Source organism: Heterodontus francisci, chromosome 14 (assembly GCF_036365525.1).
Source record: "Heterodontus francisci isolate sHetFra1 chromosome 14, sHetFra1.hap1, whole genome shotgun sequence".
NCBI lineage: Eukaryota > Metazoa > Chordata > Chondrichthyes > Heterodontiformes > Heterodontidae > Heterodontus > Heterodontus francisci.
In genome coordinates, this window is record NC_090384.1 from 86,927,525 (window position 1) to 86,951,948 (window position 24,424).

At 40.5% G+C, this 24,424-nt stretch overlaps 1 protein-coding gene across 1 annotated transcript in view; it reads right to left on the bottom strand.

Annotated features, from left to right (window-relative positions):
* Positions 1–13,221: 13,221 nt before the first annotated feature.
* LOC137377334 (growth arrest-specific protein 2) overlaps positions 13,222–24,424 on the bottom strand; it is a 198,408-nt gene continuing 187,205 nt past the window's right edge. Inside the window, exon 8 of the mRNA XM_068046916.1 lies at positions 13,222–13,458. Within this exon, the coding sequence (XP_067903017.1) occupies positions 13,222–13,458 (237 nt within the window). The remainder of the gene's footprint in view (positions 13,459–24,424) is intronic.

Below are 24,424 nucleotides of genomic sequence, written 5' to 3' on the forward strand. Positions count from 1 at the left end.
CAGCACTGAGCTTACTGTCCTCCCAGTTAAAAGCAGCAGACTAGGAATCAAACCTTTATCAACTGTGCCATCAGTGGAGCTGTATACATGTTGAATTCTTTCCTGGTGCTGTTAGATGTGCAGGTGGTTCTGTGCAGACCTTTGGGATTAACAAAATGTTCATAAACATAACTTAAAATTTAGTTAAAGGGTTAGATTATAAACTCCATCTTCACAATTTTGTCTTTCGATGAAGCTTTCCATAATTTCCCCATGTTTGTGTGTACGTATATTACATGCTATTTACATTTTGCAGATGCCAAGTGTGATGCAAGATCTGTAAACGAAATCCTGTCATTTCCAAGGTGATTAGGCTATGATAAAATAGTCCCATTGAGAAACTGGTCTGTTATGGCATAGCTGTTGAACTTCATATAGAATTTCCTTAGGGAATTCAAACACTTGGTCATAATAAATGACAACAGTTTGTTTTATTGGAACACCTGTGCCAAGGTTCCTGAAGGAAGAGTGGCAGATGCACTCTGTTTTGCATCTTTTTCTTTGACTCAGGAGACAAGTTTTTTTTCCATTCATGGGATGTGGGCATAGCTGACAAGACCAGCATTTATTGCCTGTCCCTAGTTTCCCTTCAGAGGTTGGTCGTTAGCTGCCGCTTTGAACTGCTGCAGTCTTTGTGATGTAAGTACACGCATAGTGTTAGGTAGGGAGTTCCAGGATTTTGACCCAGTGACCGTGAAGGAACAGTAATCTATTTCCAAGTCAGGATTAATATTCCCTCTAAGCTGCACGGGTGTGCGACCGTGCAGCATTTGGGAATGCGGCATGCAGGGAACAAAGAGGCTGCAAACAAGTAACGTTCCCTTTAAGGTGGACGTATGCACAGCTATGCACCAGTCTTAATGGGACCACAGTGCAACCAGCCGGCACTGCACAACGAACAGAGGTTATAGGGACCTTTGGTCTGGATGGTGTGTGACTTGGAGGAAAACTTGTTTCAATGCAGTTGCTGCCTCTGCTCTAGGTCTTGCGGGTTGCGGGTTTGGAAGGTGCTGTCTTAAAGATCTGATTCATGTAGCATGCTAAAGTTTTTGATTCTTTGCTTAAAAGATAAGGTCCATTTCATGGACAAATGGTGTGTTATCTTAAGTACTGAAAACACCAAGTAAATAATGTTGAGAAGGACAAACTAAGATGTTTATTATTCTATAGGTGGCAAACTCTCCTCAGTTGCAAAGTGTTTAACTCCTTGGCTTGTTTGAATTTGATCTAACAGGGAAAGTGGAACAAGTGGGTGATAATGGCAGGAAAATCTGGTAAGCGTGCAAATTCTCAAAGCAGTAGTATGACATTAAATGTAACAATATTGAAGTGATGCAGGACTTGGGGGCGTATGTACACAACTGTCTCAGGACAAATAAAAAGGCCTATGGGATCCATGGCTTTATGCATAGAGTTATAGAGTACAAAAACAAAAGTTATACTAAACCTTTATTTAAAAAAAAAAATGGTTCGGCCCCAGATGGAGTATTGTGGCCAATTTTGGACACTTCACTTTTTGAAGGATGTGAAGGTGCAGAGGAGATTTACTAGAACGGTACCAGGGACATGGAGAGACGAGAGAAACTGGGATTGCTCTCCTTAGGGCAGAGCAGGAGAAGGGGAAATTTAAGCAGTGTTCAAAATCATGAAGAGTTTTGATGGAGTAAATAAGGAAAAACTGCTTCGGTGGCATAAGGGTCAGTGACCAGAGGACATAGATGTTAGCTAATTGGCACAAGAACCAGAGGTGACCTGAGGAAAACATCTATACATAGCACGTTATGATCTGAAATGGGCTGCCTGAAAGGGAGGTGGATATAGATATAACTTTCAAAAAGAAATTTGATTATTTGAAGGGGGGAAATTTGCAGGACCACGGGGGAAGAGTAGGGAATGAGACAAATTAGATTGCTCTTTCAAAAAGCTGGCACAGGCAAGATGGGCTGAAAGCCTTCCTTCTGTACTGTATCATTGATTCTGTTGGGCAGGCTTCAGAGTAAACCCGATCTATACATTACACCAACAAGCCCTCCCTCCCCCCCCCCCCCCGGCCCCCAAAACAGACACACCCCATTGCTGTCCTGTGAGTTGAGCCCGATAGAAAATTTTTAACATATTTCTTCTTTGGCCTCCTTATCTCAAGAGACAATGGGTAAGCACCTGGAGGTGGTCAGTGGTGTGTGGAGCAATGCCTGGAGTGGCTATAAAGGCCAATTCTAGAGTGACAGGCTCTTCCACAGGTGCTGCAGAAAAATGTGTTTGTCGGGGCTGTTACACAGTTGGCTCTCCCCTCGTGCTTTTGTCTTTTTTCCTGCCAACTGCTAAGTCTCTTCAATTCGCCACACTTTAGCCCCGCCTTTATGGCTGCCCGCCAGCTCTGCGAATGCTGGCAACTGACTCCCACGACTTGCGATCGATGTCACAGGACTTCATGTCGCGTTTGCAGACGTCTTTAAAGCGGAGACATAGACGGTCGGTGGGTCTGATACCAGTGGCGAGCTCGCTGTACAAATGTGTCTTTCGGGATCCTGCCATCTTCCATGCGGCTCACGTGGCCAAGCCATCTCAAGCACCACTGACTCGGTAGTGTGTATAAGCTGGGGATGTTGGCCGCCTCGAGGACTTCTGTGTTGGAGATACGGTCCTGCCACCTGATGCCAAGTATTCTCCGGAGGCAGCGAAGATGGAATGAATTGAGACATACATTGTCCAGGCCTCGCCATAGAGCAAGGTACTGAGGACACAGGCCTGATACACTCTGACTTTTGTGTTCCGTGTCAGTGCGCCATTTTCCCACACCCTCTTGGCCAGTCTGGACATAGCAGTGGAAGCCTTTCCCATGTGCTTGTTGATTTCTGCATCGAGAGACAGGTTACTGGTGATAGTTGAGCCTAGGTAGGTGAACTCTTGAACCACTTCCAGAGCGTGGTCGCCAATATTGATGGATGGAGCATTTCTGACGTCCTGCCCCATGATGTTTGTTTTCTTGAGGCTGATGGTTAGGCCAAATTCATTGCAGGCAGCCGCAAACCTGTCGATGAGACTCTGCAGGCACTCTTCAGTGTGAGATGTTAAAGCAGCATCGTCAGCAAAGAGGAGTTCCCTGATGAGGACTTTCCGTACTTTGGACTTCGCTCTTAGACGGGCAAGGTTGAACAACCTGCCACCTGATCTTGTGTGGAGGAAAATTCCTCCTTCAGAAGACTTGAACGCATGTGAAAGCAGCAGGGAGAAGAAGATCCCAAACAGTGTAGGTGCGAGAACACAGCCCTGTTTCATTCCACTCAGGAGAGGAAAGGGGTCTAATGAGGTGCCGCCATGTTGAATTGTGCCTTTCATATTGTCATGGAATGAGGTGATGATACTCAGTAGCTGGTGGACGTCCAATCTTTTCTAGTAGTCTGAAGAGACCACGTCTGCTGAGGAGGTCAAAGGCTTTGGTGAGATCAATGAAAGCAATGTAGAGGGGCATCTGTTGTTCGCGGCATTTCTCCTGTATCTGACGAAGGGAGAACAGCATGTCAACGGTCGATCTCTCTGCACGAAAGCCACACTGTGCCTCAGGGTAGACGCGCTCGGCCAGCTTCTGGAGCCTATTTAGATCGACTCGAGCAAAGACTTTCCCCACTATGCTGAGCAGGGAGATTCCACGGTAGTTGTTGCAGTCACCGCGGTCACCTTTGTTTTTATAGAGGGTGATGATATTGGCATCGCGCATGTCCTGAGGTACTGCTCCCTCGTCCCAGCACAGGCATAGCAGTTCATGTAGTGCTGAGAGTATAGCAGGCTTGGCACTCTTGATTATTTTGGGGGTAATGCTGTCCTTACCAGGGGCTTTTCCGCTGGCTAGAGAATCAATGGCATCACTGAGTTCCGATTTTGTTGGCTGTATGTCCAGCTCATCCATGACTGGTAGAGGCTGGGCTGCATTGAGGGCAATCTCAGTGACAACATTCTCCCTGGAATACAGTTCTAGGTAGTGCTCAACCCAGCAGTCCATTTGTTTGCGTTGGTCAGTGATTATGTCCCCTGATTTAGATTTGAGGGGGGACGATCTTCTTGATGATTGGCCCAAAAGCTCTCTTAATGCCATCATGCATTCCTCTGATGTTTCTGGTGTCTGAGGCCAGCTGAATATGACTGCATAGGTGTTGCCAGTAGTCATTTGCGCAGCGCCTGGCTGTTCTTTGTGCAGTGCTACAGATGTTAACTCACTGGGGGCTTTCTTGTAGTCCAACAGTGCAATGCGTTTAGCAGCTATGACAGGTTCCAGCTCTTCATTATGAGATTGAAACCAATATAGCACCAATATAACAGTCAGAAATTCTGACCAGCTTTCTTAAGGCAGTTTGTGATGGCATTTTTGATGGGCAGTGTTACAAATTTATGGTTCTACATTTTCTCTCAAATTCTAAGTCATTGTTCACACCCATAAACTGATCTCCCTATGATCTGTAGAGCACCTTGGTGGCGAATCCAGGAATTGTTGCAGCAAGATTCCTCTGGATACTGGATACTACAATTTTGATCATGTTGCCATCTTTAGCTTTTCAGCAGGTGAACTGAACAACACTTCAGTGAGATGAGGCCAATTTATGAACCAGTATGAAATAAATGACGTGGGAAGTTGTCTTTTGAAAGTTATCTATTTCTAACTCTAGTTCTGCCCTGTTGACAAGCTAAAATCTTTACAGGTTAGCACTCCCTAACTGGCACTAATCTTTACTCTTGCAGCCTAGGTGCCCTTGTCCTGTTGAGTTTCATAGCCTCTCTCACTAGCTGAAAGTAAGTGAGATCTCTCCAGTCTCTGGCTGTTTATGACTATCAGTGCCTGGGACTTACTTCAGAGGTACAAAAGCTGCATTTGGATTAAAGGTCTGCTCGGGTATAAAATTGAAACACGACCCGACCACAGCCATTCCAAACTCGACCCGGGCCCGAGTCCTTTAATTTTTTTCAGCACCCGACCCGAATATCGTTCATCCATTCCAGCAGCAGGCTATTCCTGCAGATGGAGTTGTGGGGAATTGTGGGTGAGCCTGATCCCGATCCCGTGAGTTCCCAGAGGCAGCACTGTCTAGTCTGACCCGACCAGAGCCCGAATGCAGCTCAAATAGGTTTTTTTAAAAAGCCAATCTGTTATACCATGAACACTGAACTAAAGAAAGGTAGTTGTGTAACCATGAGGTGGATATCATGGAGGAAGATGGGGGACAAAAAGCACAGATCAGTGTAAGGGACGGTTTTGAGGATGACATGGTTGGAAGCAAGGAAAGACTGAGACAGCTGCATGAATAGTTTCAACCTGTTTGTTGAAAGCATCTGAGCACCTTTAAAGCTGGCTTCAGAGCAAAGGAAGGAAATTCCAGCAGTTGGGTTATTCTTGCCTGACAGAATAATCCTAGAATTGGAGGACATGTGATATTAGAGGGGGGTGGGGGGTGGAGAGAGAGAAGTGGTGCTTTAAGGTGGTACAGCCAGATCAGTTGAGTGCCAGGTGTGGTTAGGTCTTTTTTCTAATTTGAGGATGCAAATTTTATGAATTTAACGAATAGCGGGTTGGAAGATAATTAGGGTTTTTTTAAGATAATCACATCTGTCATGGTCCTGTAGTTTTTTGGGGGGGGAATATGTGGTTTGCCTTTAAGGCTTGCAAAGGTTCAGTATTGCTTTAAGAACTAGCAAGCCTCAGGAGTTATAAGAAGGTGCATATTCGTTGTTTCGAAGGCAATCATTTGGAGACTGCGATTCAAAGGTTGCATTTTTCGTTACTATGGATACAGCCACTGGGAGTGAGTATCAAGCGATACATTTGTTACAATTCAATTTTGAACTGGCTTTTTAGTTGAAGACAGTTTGTTCTAACAGAACACAAACACAGAGGACACACAGACAGACAGCTGTGGTGTTTAGCACCTGAAAAAAGAGCTCTCAACCATTTAAATTGGAGGAATAGGATTTTTAGTCTGTTTAATTATCTTTCAAACATCTAAGAAAAATCAAGCCAAAACACACCTCTGGTAATTTAAACTGAAGGAAGGAAAGTTAGACTGCCAATCTTTTATCCCTCAAAAACTCTAAAGTCAGATTGATTCTATTGAAAGTGTTGCAAGTTGTTAATTGTTGAAATTCGCTGGAGAAGGAAAGCATCACCTACTGTTGGAGTTGAACCACGGGCTGTTCTACTGTCGAAGCTTTTTTCCCCATCAGCGGCTGTGAGGACTTCAAGCAACATTGGACTGTAAATTTGCAAGGACTCTAATTTTTTTCTATTTTAAATGTTTATATCTTCATTGTGTTTAAGAATTTAGTTCTTCTAATTAAAGAGTTAATTTATTGATTTAAAGACACCTGGTTTGGTTAGCCTCATTTGAGGGGCTAATAGATGGTACAATTTGGTTGGGTCTTTAATTTGGAAAGTTTTAAATGATAGGTGATCTGTGGAGGGACAGAATTGAATTCAGTGCGTTTCCCCCACCACAATCAGAATCATATATTTTGATTGGGGACTTTGATTGGAGCAGTCGGTCATAACACATCTGAGACAGCAGCAATAATCTGCATTTATATAGCACCTTTAATGTAGTAAAATGCCCCAAGACATTTCAAAGAGTTGTCAAAAAAAATTGACAGTGAGCTGCATAGAGATATTAGGACGGCAAAGCGGTAGGTTTTTAGTAGTGTGTTAAAAGGAGAGAAAGAAGTGGAGAGGTTTAGGGAGGGAATTCCAGACATTGGAGCTGAGGCAGCTGAAGGCACGGCCACCTATAGTGGGACAATTAAAATCAGGGATGTGCACGAGGCCAGAATTGGAGAACAGCAGGGACCTCTGATGGCTGTGGGACTGGAGGAGGTTACGGAGATAAGAGTGAAGCCAAAGAAGGATTTGAAAGCAAGGATGAGAATTTTAAAATTGAGGCTGGAAGCCAAAGTAGGTCAGCGAGCACAGGGGTGTCATTAGTGAAAAAGGCAGCAGAGTTTTGAATATTTTAAAACACAAGGATACAGTTAATGTGAAGTTCTTCTACTATTCTCTTACTCTACAAAATGCAGCACTTGCAGAAATTTACTAGAATTGTAATGCGTAGTGTTGCGATTATATGCTGACAATTTTTGAAGACCTGTGCCCATGCTATAATGTGCCATCCTTGTTGCATAGAATCTGCTCATTTATTCACTATTAATGTGTTCACGTGTTGATTTTTGTTACCACATCAAGTAAGTTCATATTTAACAGTTAAATTAAAAGGAAGACATTTGTGTAGATAGTGTGACAGGTTTGCCACATGAGGGCAGTATTAACTTTGTGATATTGTGGTTTTCAGATAGAGCTAATAATTCACTCAGTTATGCAATTTCAAAGCATATATAAAACAAGTAATGAAGAACATTTTATTAGCATTCTAAGATGAAGCATTTTAGTAACATGAGGGGGAAAAGTGTCCAGTCATATCCCCTGTAAAGTAGTTCGAACTCTGACCTCTGCATCAACATGTTATAATCATTTGAATTGCAAAAACATAATCCATGACACGTATAAGACATTTGACTCTTCCAAAGCTGAGCATTCTTTTTCCAAATCCCTCCCATTACAAAGCTACTGTTTGACATTGAGGTTATAAAGTCTGCCCAGCATCCAAGTTCCTTCATTACTTTAACATACTAACGAACAAAATTAAAACTAAGATGCAAATTGATGAGTACGTAGACTGCATCAACTTGCCAGTCTATGACCGATCATACTTTAAAGTAATTTGCATATTTGTTTCCTCAGCAAATGGTTGGAGAGTAGAAGTTGACTCCCATGATGCTCTAGTGCATGACTGGATCACATGATAACTATCGTGTTTCGGTATTCCATTACTCTGGAATTTATAGTAAAATAGAATACAATAACTTTAGGTTTCTCATCAAAGTATTGTCTCTGCAATTCAGGCAGTACCTAAATTTCCTCACGAGCACACTTTGAGAAAAAAAGTTGATATGCTAACTGGAACTTAGAATGGTCTCTTGAAAGATATCGTGATTTTAAAGATGCTAGGGTCACACTAACGACCTGAAAAATAGCATGTATGATCATTCAAGATACTTAGATTAAATCTTACAGTAGCCACACATTAAATTTTGTAAGTTTCAATAGAATCCTTGAATTATAGAATACTGAAGCACAGAAATGGGCCATGTGGCTGATGGTTTTCTCCATGAGCCACTGAGTCTAATTGCACTCTCATTCTCCAGACTAGTTTTAATATTTTTCGAGCAACTAATTGTCTTGTTAATGGATTGCTTAAAGAACAGTATAACCTCTGTGTAAATATTTTCATCCAGCTTCCTCTTTAATTCTTATTGTCATCTTAAATTTGTGCCATCTTGTTATATCTTGTTGACCAGTGAAAATAATCTATCACTATTTAATCTACTTACAATTTTTGAATCTATTGTATGCCTTTTCTATTTTATAATCTATAATGGAGTGGTCAAAACTGTCCACAGTATTCCAACTACAGCTACAGTTCAACATGATCACCTTTTGTATGCTTCTAAATAAAAAAAAAAAATCCAAGTTTATTATTTCATTCCATATTGTAGATTACCAGCAATTGAAGTGATAGTAACTGGTCCATAATTTCCTGGTGTATTCCTGTTACCCTTTTGAAAGAAGGGAGTCAGATTTTCCATCCTCCAGTCCTTGGGTTCTCTAGTTAGTAATCTAGCACTTATTTCTAATGCTGGATAATCCCTCCATTATTGGAGGGAAGGCTAAATTATGAAACTGTTATTAGACAGATAGTTGATATAAATACCAAAGTCTGCCCAACACCAGAAGTATTCAGGCATCAACTCAGCATGTCAAAGCGTTTTCTTGTCACCTGTCATGTAGGCCTTTTTGACATAAATGTAACTACGATTGTCAGTGTTTAGTGCATTGGCACGGCATATCTTACTGCTTACACTTTACAATACTTTTTAAACAATACCATTTAGATAGGTTTGTCTTAAAATGTTATGGAAACATCTAGGCAGCTTTTGTAAGCATTTAGCAAAGTTTAAAATTATACACAATATTTTACCTTTGTATTTATAGAAAATAATATGGCACAGCTCTGTACAATTTATTGCAAAGCAGAATGTTCGACCTTTCAAACAAAAGACGACAGGTGGGAGATTGCATAGGAGTATTATTTACAATGTAGGTATATAGCAAAGGTCTGAGATGTACAGCTTTAAAACAAACCTGCTTAGGTATACACGAATCTGTTATAGGAACTGAGGGATTATCTGTATTAAGATAAGTAAATTAGACCAGCTGGTCATAGCCCTATCCAACAACATCTAGCTTTGTTATAATTTGTTGCCTTATAATAAACCTATGGGTGGGAATGCAGAAAATATATTTACAGTTAAAACAAAGCTTGGTTGCCTTCAACAAAAATGAGCAATAGGCAGCTAAACACCTATCAATATATTTTTTCAAACAAAGTCTTTTTGGAATGCATTTGCAATGGGACAGGATAATGCCAATTATAATGTGTTAAGTTGCTTAGTAATGTGAAATTAGCTTGGAAACATTAAGTGAAACATGTTTTACACACTAACTGCTCAAATAGGCTTGCAGGACTGACTGGCCTATTTCTGTTATGTACTCCAATCCTATGTCAATTAATGTAGTTTTTATTGTAAGTTAAATTCCACAAGAAATCTACATTCAAGGATTAAATATTTCTCACCCCATACCTATTACATTCATTTTAGTCTGTGGAGAGTAAAATAGGACTGCTGTGTTGATCGACTGTACTGGCGATATCAAGTATTTATGCTATGCTGTCAAAGATTTTTGAGAGAAAAGGAAACTTTATGCCCATCAATGGTTGGAGATCGGCTACCTATACAGGACTCCAAGACCAGCTATAATTTGGGTATAGTTCAAAGGTTCATTTATGCTACATGGGCCTCAAGCAAAAAATTCAAGCCCTTTCCCACTTTACCAGTTGCCCATCTTTGTGGCTGCTTTGAGATTTTACAGCTTCTGATTTCTAGCCAGTTTTATGCTATGGCAGTAGATCTGCTTAGAACTGATATGAGTGTGTCTTAATTAGGCATTCTTTAACAAAAAAAAATTCAAACAGTGCATTTATCTTATAGCATATAGAAAGGAGTCTGGAGTGAATCTCTCATATCTATCAGTGGGAATGTATGCTGGGATATGTCTCAGTGGGGGAAAAAACAATTGTCAAACACAAAATCAAAATTAATTGATAACTAACATGTTTTACTGCTTTTACCTTCATTTTTATTCTGTGCTTTGGTCAGACAGAATAAAAATTGTTTTGAAAAATTACCACATCCTTTGTGTCAATGAATAAAATGGTTGCTTGTTTCTTCTGAGTGTGTGCGCACGTGTGAATATGTGCAACATCAGAAAATCATTGAGACCTGTGGAAAAGTTCCTGCAGTGCTCTTCTGCTCCCCCCCCCCCACCCCCCCCCCCACCCCCAATATATTCCTGTCACATAGTATATCAGTATTTTAGATGATGACACATAGTGGTCAAGAGCTGTTGCTGCTCTCAAACTGCACTATGAAAGCAAAGTAACACTTTATTAAATTCTGTTCAACCTGCCTCTAAAATTGAAAATTGAATACTGATATTTTAAATTCTAAAGATTTTGTTATAACATTTGGATATGCTGTTGTATAGTACTTGGAGTTTTGTGATGTTTGAGATTATATTGGCAAATTCTAATGTTGAACAATGCGCACTATAAGCAATTTTGCCACGTTTAGCAAAGATAAAAGTAAATATGTAGGTGCTAATTTTATTTCAACCATAGTTTCTTATTATGCTCTTTAGCTCACTGCAGCCTAGTTCTTATCCTCAAATAATGTTGTATTATCCCACTGTTGTGCAGTATCTGTCCATTTGACAGGACGTTTACCAGTCTTGCATTCCATATACACAGCTGGAAATTCGCAGTTGTTTATGGATACATATTTATAGCTATTCACCATCAAACACAGTCGTATAAATGGTCCAGAGAAAAAAAAATCTTTTTTTGGCTTTCTGTCTCACCATGGAGTCAAATGAATGGCCTGACTCCACTTATTCCTATCATTAATCCGTTGCTTTGTTTTCCATTATAGATATTGTGAATTTAGATAATTCTGAGTAAACGTAACCAGTGTACATCACAAATTATCTCGCTGCTGCCATGTAGAGCCACAAGCATATATTAACTCCAGAATGGAGCAAACTACCTTCTAATGTGATTTATTTCTGCAGATGCTGCCAGACCTGTTGAATGTTTTCCAGCATTTTCAGTTTTTGTTTGATTTTCAGCATCCACAGTATTTTGCTGGATTTATTTTGGGATGTGGCAACAACCATGCTCTGGGAAGGGGAGCAATGCACATAATTTTATGCATAAATCAGAGATTTTTAATTTAATTACACCTGCATTTTTGCATGTTAATTATTAAAAGGACCTATATTTGGTTTCATATTTGTTACATTGGACAGGGGCTTGAAGGGGTTATAATTACCCTAACCTGTGAAAAGGAAAGCATTTTATAATTGGATTAGTTCCATTCTGCATGATGCATGTAATGTAAATGAAATGAAACCTCTGAAGAATAGAGGGATAACGTATTTGTAACTGCTGTTCAGCCGGAAGCGTTGGTTGTCTGCACTATGTTCATGACACCTGTTGCGTACGTTTGACTTGTTCAGGAGTCCAGCTTACTGATGAGGGAAATACTGACAGTCCTTTTATTTTAATGCTCAAATAGTTATGCATCTAATTTGCTGCTATTCCTGCACAGTGATATAATTAGAATGTTTAAATATATGTGTGTCTTGATAAGAGTAAGGGACGCCTTCCTTAAACTGAGCACATGGTGAATTAGATGAAACGTGTGGTGTCACGCACGCACTTGGAGTGAGATTTGATGCCCTTAAACTTTTTTTTAAAGTAGCAGCAAATCTGAGCGATTATAGGCAGATTGTTTTTTCTGGTGTTTGCTGTACCTATAAGAAATGGAAAAAGCAGAGGGTCATAAAGCAATAATTCAATGTCTGGGATCCTGAACAGGGGGGAAATTATTGCAGCTTTTGTTCCTATCCTATCTTACCCTGGCTTCATAGTTAAGTCGTGGTAAATTTAAAAAAATCTCTCTGTAGAAATCTCTGAATTAACAGCTATGCAACTATAGTGGCATTGATTTGAGAATGTTGTTTAAATTCTGGTAAGAATATGAGTTACCAAAAACATCTTGAACCACCCATCATTTAATCGTTCTGATTCTTTCCAAAGGTTCCTTCTGCACTGCTGTCACTTTCAAAGCAGCATGATGTTTGGAGAAATGGGCATGATTTTGCATTGCGCAGAATGTTTGTGATTTTACTATTGAATAGATTGGAATGATAAGGAATTAGATCAAAGTATTATGGTAATGTTATAATCACCAGACAGCCTGAGAATCAAATGGTGCTGAGCATCAAGTTCAGCTGCTTAGCTGAAAAGGTCAGTCAACTATTGAGAGTTTAGAATGCTCAAAATTGGGAGGCAGCCCAAACTCTGAAATGGTATAATCATAAGGATGACAGAACGGAGGTACTGCAGTTCAGTCTCTTTTAGTAATTTGTAAATATTTAGACCACTATACTCAGGATTTGCAGAGCACTTAGACCTTCCTGTTTGGTGTATTGTCACTGGTACAGGTATACCACCAATAGTGTGTTTAGCACCAAGCCAGTGAACAGCAGGATACTAGAGAAGCAGGATGAGAATGCCAAGCAACATGCAGAACATCTGTCATCAAAATAGACTTCCAGGCAAGGAATTTTCCTCAGGTGAGATTTAAATTGGTGCAGCCTTGCACCAATTTATTGTAAGCATTATTATCCCAATCAATTCTCTAAAGTCAATTTACAGCACTGTTATTAAATTTTACCTCGGTCTGGTAATAGTCTACAGTACTTTTTATGGCCCCTTTTTGGTTTCACTAAAACTTGTACAAAAGGCCCAAAGAGACCTTGGAGTGATTGGGTTGGATTATTCTTGGTCTGCTTGCTTTGAAAAGACTTGCTTAGCTATGGTACAGGTTTTTGGTATACTGGATAACTACTCAAAATAATAAGAGTGGGCACAGTTGGATAGTAAATACTGTGCATCACTTTGTTCCTCAGTTACCACTATTATTACTTGCACTCTCTCGTCTGCTTCTGTAATGGGCAGCTACCACGAGGTAACTATCAGGACTCAGATCTTTGATAGTTGGGGACTTGTTAGGGACTGGAGAGGTCTTGCCATCCACTCTGGAAATCTGCAACATCCGGCAGGGGTCATGCTTCAGCAGGTAGCCTTCAAACGTCTCCCATCCCCCTCCTACACGCACCATCACGTGTTTGTTGTGCAGCATCTACAATGCAGAATAATTGTTTAACAAAATGAATGGAAGGTTATAGGATGGGTTGCACAACAGAAGATAATTCAATAAAAATTAAAAAGCCATGACTAATTCCTATTTAGACATGTAGAAGAATGAGCAGCAAACATAATGAGCATAAATTAAGAATAAACACACAAATAGCCTTGCTAATTTTGCCTGAGTAACACTATGGTGATGTTTTAACATTTTATGGGGCAGCTGCTATGCATACCCATGGCCATAAGCTGTATTTATCAATTTCATATTACAATTCCACCCATGGCCGTGCCAGTGTAGTTATAACAAAGGAGGCTAAAGCAGCATGAATGGCCAATACCTGCCCTCAAATATAAGATGTATAATTTCTATTTGTCTATCCAGTTAAGCTTGTTCAAGATAGCTGCAAAGCAATTTTAACTTGTCAAAACCTTTTTCTATTCCCCACAACTTGGCTGCCCCAATATTTGATAAAATTGTCAAATTTTAATGTTGATTAGTCCAGTTAAATACCCAGTATTTAGCCCTCCTTGCATTATGTAATTTGCTGCTTATTTTATTTCATTGCATCATGAGAAGCTTTTGGGGACCTGATGGATTTCCTGCAAATGTCATACATTTTAGTAGCCATGGCAAAAGAAATAAAAGATGTGCTTTTGATTATTATTTAATGCTCCACTGAAGTTGGACCAGCTCATGTCTTAAATTATCAATGCATGCATATTTAATGACCGATCCATTAAATCTAGAAGACAGCACAACACATTAAAAAAAATTGTAAAAATTTACATATGCAAGCTAAAATTCTTAATTGAAGCATAACAACTAAACTAAAATTTGGAAAGACTAGAAAATAGTCAAACAACAAAGTTTGCATTCAGAATTGTTTGTAGTGAGGGACTGAGCCAGGCTTCTAACTTTCAACACAAATATTCCATGGAATGATGCATCTCTAACCTGATGAAATCAGTTGCACATAGATTCTAGTGAAGTGTTTGCAATATTTACTATTGTATCTCAATTCAACAATTTTGAAGTGACTGGCAATGGACTGCTAGTCCACGTTTTATTTTGGGTAATTTAACTTTGAATTCCATTAACCAAATGTACTCTTTCCAAATTAACTAAATCCAACAATGTGAGTATGGAAACAACCTCAAGAACAATAGCCAACCATGGCAGTAGTATGTTTGGATAGACCATGAGTTATATTTAGTGTTTTTATACATAAGTATAAGAATAAATCAAGCTGTGGAAATCAATAATAGCTTCATGTTAAAGAAACAATGAATCAGAGTATATTAAAATGAAACTCTTTTCAAAGTTCAAACCCTAGAGTCACTATTTGAACATAAAATGATTTTTGGAGCAGAGTAACTGAAATATTCTCTGTAAACTCATTTGGTTACAAACTGGCTTTATAAGCCATTAGAGCCAGAAAATTGATGCACACAGCTATTGCAAATTGTCATTGGATATTCTGTAGTGTCAAAAGGTCATAGATCTATCTCTACAGCTGGCATGTACTACAATTTATTACTTCTATTTGGGTTACTTTTCAGAGGAAAGTGCTGTATCTGAATTTTACTTATGCAAAAGAATACTCATCTTTATGTAATGTGTATTTAACTGCTGTGGCTATAAAAACATTTGCCTGTTTCCTGAACAGATTGGCATTACTCTATTAGTTGATTAATATTAATCAGTGAAAGGGTTTTCCTTTGAAGAAGGAACATTAGTTCAGTGTTGAAAGAGTAATGAAAATTAATTATCATGTCACCAGATACATTGCACTGCAGCTCGAGAGCTGAGAGCCAGCCTCCTATTGTAACTTTAAATGCAGTAGCTTGTTTGAATAGACCATGAGTTAAGTTTGGTGTTTTTATACGTGGGTAAAAGACTAAATCAAGGCCACTTATTTAGTGCTTTCAAAGAATAATGAGTTGTACAATTTAATCCCTCAAATATCAGAGCACAATCTAGCAAAAAATATGCTCACTCAAAACACAAAATTATAAACGCAATTTTGGAAGGGATATGCATCTTTTAAGAAGCTGCTTTCTTCTGGTAAAGGCAGTGCATTTACCTTGTTTACATTTTATATGGACAAAATGCGTACTTGGGGTGGACCTAGAAAAGATAAAATTTGCTCTGAGACCAATTTATATAATTTTCATACTTCTAACAAAGCTTGCAGTGTTGTCAGCGTAACCTCTTAAATGCTTATTAGTGTCTTTCCCACAATGTACACAATGCTTCTAGTGCACAGACCTTCATGTCCAAATTGACAACCTGTGTCTGTTAGGAGCAAATGTCTGGCAAAATTAGGGTTGTAATATTTTCATTTACTTTCCCAGTTTTGCGTTTCATCATATAGCTCCAACCCTGTAAACTCTTATCTTTGCTTGATATTACCTTCCTCTATACCCATGATTTTACAATTCAGTGCTTCCTCTCACCTGACCTAATCCCTAAAATCTCCTGGCTCCGGCTCCCCTGCTGTACCCCAATTGTCTCTTAATTCTATTCTGGTAATCCCCCAATTCTTTCGCCAAATCCAAGTTCTGTCTCTGCTTCAGTAAAGCCTTTGACAAGGTCCCTCATGGCAGACTGGTACAAAAGGTGAAGTCACACAGGATCAGAGGTGAGCTGGCAAGATGGATACAGAACTGGCTCTGTCATAGAAGACAGAGGGTAACAGTGGAAGAGTGCTTTTCTGAATGGAGGGATGTGACTAGTGGTGTTCCGCAGGGATCAGTGCTGGGACCTTTGCTCTTTGTAGTATATATAAATGATTTGGAGGAAAATGTAGCTGGTCTGATTAATAAGTTTGCGGACGACACAAAGGTTGGTGGAGTTGCGGATAGTGATGAGGATTGTCAGAGGATACAGCAGGATATAGATCGGTTGGAGACTTGGGCGGAGAAATGGCAGATGGAGTTTAATCCGGACAAATGTGAGGTAATGCATTTTGGAAGATCTAATGCAGGTGGGAAGTATACAGTAAATGGCAGAACCCTTAGGAGTATTGACAGGCAGAGAGATCTGGTGTACAGGTCCACAGGTCACTGAAAGTGGCAACGCAGGTGGATAAGGTAGTCAAGAAGTCATACGGCATGCTTGCCTTCATCGTTCGGGGCATAGAGTATAAAAATTGGCAAGTCATGCTGCAGCTGTACAGAACCTTAGTTAGGCCACACTTAGAATACTGCGTGCAATTCTGGTCGCCACACTACCAGAAGGACGTGGAGGCTTTGGAGAGGGTACAGAAGAGGTTTACCAGGATGTTGCCTGGTCTGGAGGGCCATTAGCTATGAGGAGAGGTTGGATAAACTCAGATTGTTTTCACTGGAACGACGGAGGTGGAGGGGTGACATGATAGAGGTTTACAAAGTTATGAACAGCATGGACAGAGTGGATAGTCAGAAGCTTTTTCCCAGGGTGGAAGAGTCAGTTACTAGGGGACATAGGTTTAAGGTGAGAGGGGCAAAGTTTAGAGGGGATGTGCGAGGCAAGTTCTTTACACAGAGGGTGGTGAGTGCCTGGAACTTGCTGCCGGGGGAGGTGGTGAAGCAGGTACGATAATGACGTTTAAGAGGCATCTTGACAAATACATGAATAGGATGGGAATAGAGGGATATGGTCCCCAGAAGTGCAGAAGGTTTTAGGTTAGGCAGGCACCAAGCAGGCTTGGAGGGCCGAATGGCCTGTTCCTGTGCTGTACTGTTCTTTGTTCCCAATCTCCTGAGCCAGATGATGGCCAGCATTTTACCCTTGTCGGACGGGAGCCATCCACCGTCTGAAAGGACAGTGACGATCCTGCCTCCGCCTGGTCTGTGGATCCAGACCTCATTTTCGGGTCCGCAGGCCCTTAATTGGCCTGCAGTAGGACTTCCGCCTCATTGAGGCAGGAGGTCCCGCCTAATGGAGCTGCTGGCCAATCAGCGGGCCGCTAGCTCTTAGTCCCAGCAGCGCCACCGGGAGTGGTGGCCACCGCTGGGACTGCAACCAATCTTCAAGAAGACGAGGAAGGACGGCCCCAGGAAAAGGTAAGTTTTTGGGACCTCACCAGGGGTCAGGCCCTGGCAAGGCACGGGTAGTCGATTGGGGGGTCGGGGCGCGTTGGGTGTGGGTGGGTCATTGGGAGCAGCCCTCCGGGCACAGGGTGCCTGATCAGGAGGGCTCTCTTTCTTTTTTCGCCGCTGCGACCCCACGTAAAATGACAATGCGGGTCAGGAAGAGCGGCCCGGGCCTCCTGCTTCATTTTACCACCACCCACTCCCACCACCATCCCGCTCTTTGGGAGGTGTAAAATTCCGGCCGATTTATCATGAATGCAAGCATGTTGCCATTATTGCATCAGAATTATTCTACTTTCGCTAACATTAATAAAATACTTTTTAAATATTTAATTAAAATCACTGATTATATTTCACTTTTTCTCAGCATTAGCTATACCTCCATTTGGCATAATCTGCGAATTTTGCTATTGAGTTACTTATTTCTAAATGCAGATCACTAATGTAATTAATAAATAAGTTGTCCCAGCACTGATCCCTGTGAAACAGCACTTTCTACTTTTCTCCAATCTGAATAACTGCCTTTATCCCTACTTTGCTTTTTCCTTTTTTAACTATTTGGCCATCCATTCAGCTATTGATTCCCTGACTCCACATGCCCTAATCTTTATCATGAGCCTATTGTGTAATACTTTATCAATGGCCATTCAATGCGGTCATGGCTGATCTACCTCAGCTCCACTTTCCTGCCTGCTCCCTACATCCCTTGATTCCCTGAGAAATCAAAAATCCAACGATCAACGATGGAGCATCCATAACTCTCTGGGATAGACGATTCCAAAGATTCACAAGCCTCCGAAGAAATTTCTTCTCACCTCAGTCCTAAATGATCGTCCCCTTATCCTGAGGCTGTGCCCCCATATTCTAGATTCCCCAGCCAGGGGAAGCAACATCTCAATGTCTACCCTGCCAAGCCCCTTCAGAATCTTATACGTTTCAATGAGATCACTTCTCATTCTGTTAAACTGCAGGGAGTAGAAGCCCAGTTTACTAAGCCTCTCATCATAGGAACCAATTTAGTGAACTTTCACTGTAGTGCCTCTAGTTGTTGGATATGGAGACCAAAACTGCACACACTACTCCAGGTGTGGTCTCACCAAAACCCTATACAACTGTTGAAAGATTTCCCTGTTCTTGTACTCCAGTCCCCTTACAATAAAGGCCAAAATGCCATATACAGGGATGGTAATATAGTGGTAATGTTCCTGGGCTAGTAATCTAGAGGCCTGGACAAATGTTCTGAACACAGGAGTTCAAATCCCACTATGGAAGCTGGGGGAATTTAAATTCAATTAATATGTCGAGAATAAAATGCTAATCTCAATAATCATGAAACTACTGGATTGTGGTTAAAAACCCATCTGGTTCAATAATATCCTTCAGGGCAGGAAATCTGCCGTCCTAAGCAGTCTGGCCTATATGTGACTCCAGATCCACAGTAATGTGGCTGACTCTTAACTGCCCTCTGAAATGGCCTAGCAAGCCACGTAGTTCAAGGGCAATCAGGGATGAGCAATAAATGTTGGCCTTGCCAGTGGCGCTCTCATCCCAAGAATGAATTTTTTAAAAATTGCTTTCCTAAATGCTTGCTGTACCTGCGTGCTAACTTTGCACTCCTTACACAAGTACACCCAAGTCTGTCTGAATATCAACATTTAAAGGATCCACACCTTTCGAAAAAATTCTGCTTTTCCATTTATACAACCAAGGTGAATAACTTTAGACTTTCCCACATTATATTCAATCTGCAACCTTGTTGTCCATTCATTTAGCAGGGATAGGCAGAGGGGAAAAGGAGGTGGGGTAATGCTGTTAATAAGGAACGAGATCATTACATTATTCAGAGAGGATCTTCGATCGAAGGAACAAGATGTACAATTGGTTTGGGTAGAGCTTAGAAACAGCAAGGGGCAGCAAACATTGGTGGGAGTTGTTTATAGACCACTAAACTGTAGTGGTAATGTTGGGCATGGTATAAATTGGGAAATTGGAGCTGTATGTAACATGGGCAATACAGTAATAATGGGCAACTTCAATTTAAATATAGACTGGGTAAACCAAATTAGCACTAATGCTGTAGAGAATGAATTCATTGAGTGTATATGAAATGGGTTTCTGGAGCAGTATGTTGAAGAACCAACTAAGGATCAGGGGCTTTTTTAGATTTAGTATTATGCAATGAGAAAGGGCTAATTAATAACATTGCTGTAAAGGAGCCATTAGGAAATAGTGACCACAATATGATATATAATTTTACATTAAGTTTGAAAGAGGTATAGTTCATTCTGAAAGTAGGGACTTAAATCTGAACAAAGGAAACTATGAAGGTCCGAGGGGCAAGTTGGCTATGGTAGATTGGGAAAATACATGAAAAGATTTGATGGTAGACAGGCAATGGCTAGTATTTAAAGAAGTATTACATGGTTCACAACAAATATACATTCCTCTAAGACACAAAAACCCAACAGGAAAGGTGAATCAACTGTGGCTAACAAAAGAAGTTAAAGATTACATTAGATCAAAGGAGTGACTTAAAAGGTTTGCAAAAAGTGATAAGCCTGAGGATTGGGAGCAATTTAGAATCCAACAAAGGAGGACCAAGAAACTGATAAAGAAAGGGAAAAGAATGTAAATGCAAACTAACCAGAAATATAAAGGCGGACAGTAAAAGCTTCTTTAGGTATGTGAAAAAGAAAATATCAGCAAGGACAAATGTGGGTCCATTACAAGCAGAGACAGGAGAATTTGTGGTGGAGAATGGGGAAATGGTGGAGAGACTAAACAATTACTTTGTGTCTGTCTTCATGGAGGAAGACATAAAATCTTTCAGGAACCAAGGAACTTGTGAAAATACGGAAGTGAAAGAAATTAGTATCAATAATGAGGTAGTACTCAAAATTAATTGGATTGAAAGTTGATAAATCCCTTGGACCAGATGAGCTACATCCCAGAGTATTGAAGGGTGTGGCTATAGAGATAATGGATGCCATTGGTGGTTTTCTTTCAAAATTCTATAGATTCTGGAAGGGTTCTTGTAGACTGGAAAGTAGCAAATGTAACTAAGAAGGGAGCAAGAGAGAAAACTGAGAACTACAGATCTGTTAGTTTGATGTCAGTAGGGGAAATGTTAGAATCTATTATAAAGGATGAGATAACTGGACACTGGGAAAATAATGATTGGGCACAGTCAACATGGATTTATGAAAGGCAAATCATGTTTGACAAACCTGTTGGAGTTTTTTGAGGATGTTACTGGTAGCATAGATAAAGTAGATCCAGTGGATGTGGTGTATTTGCATTTTCAGAAGGCTTTTGATAAGGTCCCACACAGGAGATTACTAAACAGAATTAGAGCACATGGGATTAGGATAATATACTGCTATGGATTGACAATTAGTTAACAGACAGAAAGCAGAGAGTAGGAATAAACGGGTCATTCTCAGGATGGCAGGCTGTTAATAGTGGGGTACCACAAGGATCAGTGCTAGGACCACAGCTGTTCACAATCTATATAAATGGATGTGGGGACCAAATATTATAATGTCAAATTTGCTGATGACACAAAACTAGGTTGGAACCAAAGTTGTGAGGAGGATGCAAGGAGGCTTCAAGGGGATTTGGACAGGCTAAGTAAATGGGCAAGACCACGGCAGATGGAATATAATGTGAATAGGTGTGAAGTGATCCACTTTGGTAGATAAAATTGGAAATGCAGAGTATTTCTTAAATGGTGAGAGGTTGGAAAGTGTTGACGTCCAAAGGGACTAGGGTGTCCTTGTTCACGAGTCACTAAAAGCTGGCATGCAGGTGCAGCAAGTAATTAGGAAGGCAAATGGCATGTTGGCCTTCATTGAGTACAGGAGTCAAGATGGATTGCTGCAATTGTATAAAGCATTGGTGAGACTGCACCTGGAGTATTGTGTACAGTTTTGGTCGTCTCAGCTAAGGAAGGATATACTTGCCATAGAGGGAGTGCAACAGAGGTTCTTCAGACTAATCCCTGGGATGGCAGGGTTGCCTTGGGAGAGATTGCAGAAACTGGGCCTGTATTCTACAGAGTTTTGAAGAATGAGAGGTGATCTCATTGAAACTTACAAAATTCTTATAGGGCATGACAGGGTAGATGTGGATAGGATGTTTCCTCTGGCTGGTAAGTCTAGAAAAAGGGGACACAGTCTCAGAATAAGGGGCAGGCCATTTAGACCAAGATGAGGAGGAATTTCTTTACTCAGAGGGTGGTGAATCTGTGGAATTCTCTAACCCAGAGGGCTGTGGAAGCTTAATCATTGAGCATGATCATGACAGAAAATGTTAGATTTCAGGATACTAATGACATCAAGGGATATGGGGATAGTGAGGAAAAATGGCCTAGAGATAGATGATCAGCCATGATCTGTTTGAATGGCGGAGCAGGCTCCACGGGCTGCAAGGACTACTACTGCCATTTCCTATGTTCCTATGTGTAGCACCTTTATCAAATGCCTTTTGCAAATCCAATTATACTATATGTACTGGTTCCCCTTTATCTACCCTACTAGTTACATCCTCAAAAATGTCTAATATTTTGTCTAACACTATTTCCCTTTCATTAAACTGTGTTGATTTTGTCTGAGCATAGTATGATTTTCTAAGTGCATTGTTAAGTCTTCCTTAATAGTAGATTCCAGCATTTTCCTGATGACTGATGCTTGGCTAACTGGCATGATATAGCCTTTTAGAATCCATGCCTTTTTTAAATTTTGTTTCTCAATGCTCTTCTATCATTTCTTTTGGTATGGATTCCACTATCTTTTCTATCGCTGATATTAAGCTAACTAGTCTATTGTTCCCAAGTGTTTTATCTCCTTTTTTTGTATATAGGAACAACATTAGTTGTCCAGCGGTCCATTGACACCACCTCCTCTTCTATGGAGCGTTTGTCTATAAGCTAGTGCTTCTGTTATCTCCCCAGTTTCCTTGAGTATGTATGGGTGCATAGCATCTGGACCTGGGGTATTTATCTTTTTTTAGTTTTGCAAGTTTTAAAAATTATTTTCTCCCTTTCTATCCCAGCTGGATTAATATTCCTTTTAAGCTCATCCACTAGTGAAATGTCAATTTCATTATTCTTAGTAAAAACTGAGGTTAAGTAGTAATTCAATACTTTGGCAATTTCACTATTATTACCTATGAGTTTATCTTGTTCATCCTTTAGTGGTCCTATTGTTATGAAAGTGATTCTGTCTTTGTTAAAATATTTTTTGAAAAGGAATTTATAGTTAAACTGAATAAATGTTGGACCAGTTTTTTTTTAAAGAAAGCCATCAAAAGGGCACTTAAGGAACAGGTGGCAACAATGTTACTGTTTGTCATATGACTCCAGTTAAAGATAGAACAGAAACCCTGGTAACGATCAGAGAAGTGACAAATGCCCCTTTGATTGGACTAGCCCAGCAGCAGCAGAGCACACCTGAAAGAGCAGAAAACTGACAAGTTTTTTGGTTGTTGGTCAGTGTGTGTTTTACCTTCTGGAGGAAGAGACCAGATTCTTGCTGAATCTTGAAAAAGTCAAGTCTGTTGACGTGTCAAGGAAGGACAGAAGACCACAAACCAGCTACCAACCCAGCTTTGTTTTCCAATATCTCTGAAGGATGCTGAGAAGTCCACTGTGTCAATTCATCACATTTCCTGTAGTTGACGAAAGCTGGCTAAAAATAATTCTCAACACCGCCTGAAAAGAACTGTTCTGGAAGATCCGAGTGACCTGTCTATGTGTAGTCAGAAGATAGACTGTATGCCAGTTTTGGAACAACATATCTCGCCTGCTGTTTCCTTCAGAAATGAGCAAGTAATCTGCCCAAGTTTTTTTCTTGTCTGTAACAGAGCTCTGAATTTATTTCCAAAAAAATCCCTTTTATCTTTTCAGTTATCCAGTGTATATATGTATGTGAGAGTGTGAAGGGACTAAGGTAAAAACAGAACTTTAAAATTTAAATCAGTGTGTTTATGTTTTACTTCATTACTGGTTAAAATTTGTTTTATAATAAACTTATAATTGTGATTATTAAAGAAACCTGGTTAGTGTGTTCTCTTCTGGGGAAAAATAGAGTATATGACTGTATCAATAAGTGGGAAAATTTGAAATCATTTGTGACCTGTGGAGAAATGGGACTAGAATAAACAGTGCACTCCTCCTGTCTCGGTCAAAGAACAGTACAGCACAGAAACAGGCCATTCGGCCCTCCAAGCCTGCGCCGATCTTGATGCCTGCCTAAACTAACACCTTCTGCACTTCCAGGGCCCATATCCCTCTATTCCCTTCCTATTCATATATTTGTCAAGATGTCTCTTAAACGTCGCTATCGTATCTGCTTCCACCACCTCCCCTGGCAGCAGGTTCCAGGCACTTGCCTCGCACATCCCATCTAAACTTTGCCCCTCGCACCTTAAACCTATGTCCCCTAGTAACTGACTCTTCCACCTTGGGAAAAAGCTTCTGACTATCCACTCTGTCCATGCCGCTCATAACTTTGTAAACCCCTATCATCCCTCCACCTCCGTCGTTCCAGTGAAAACAATCCGAGTTTATCCAACCTCTCCTCATAGCTAATGCCCTCCAGACCAGGCAACATCCTGGTAAACCTCCTCTGTACCCTCTCCAAAGCCTCCACATCCTTCTGGTAGTGTGGCGACCAGAATTGCACGCAATATTCTAAGTGTGGCCAAACTAAGGTTCTGTACAGCTGCAACATGACTTGCCAATTTTTATACTCTATGCCCCGACTGATGAAGGCAAGCATGCCGAATGCCTTCTTGACTACCTTATCCACCTGCGTTGCCACTTTCAGTGACCTGTGGACCTGTACGCCCAGATCCCTCTGCCTGTCAATACTCCTAAGGGT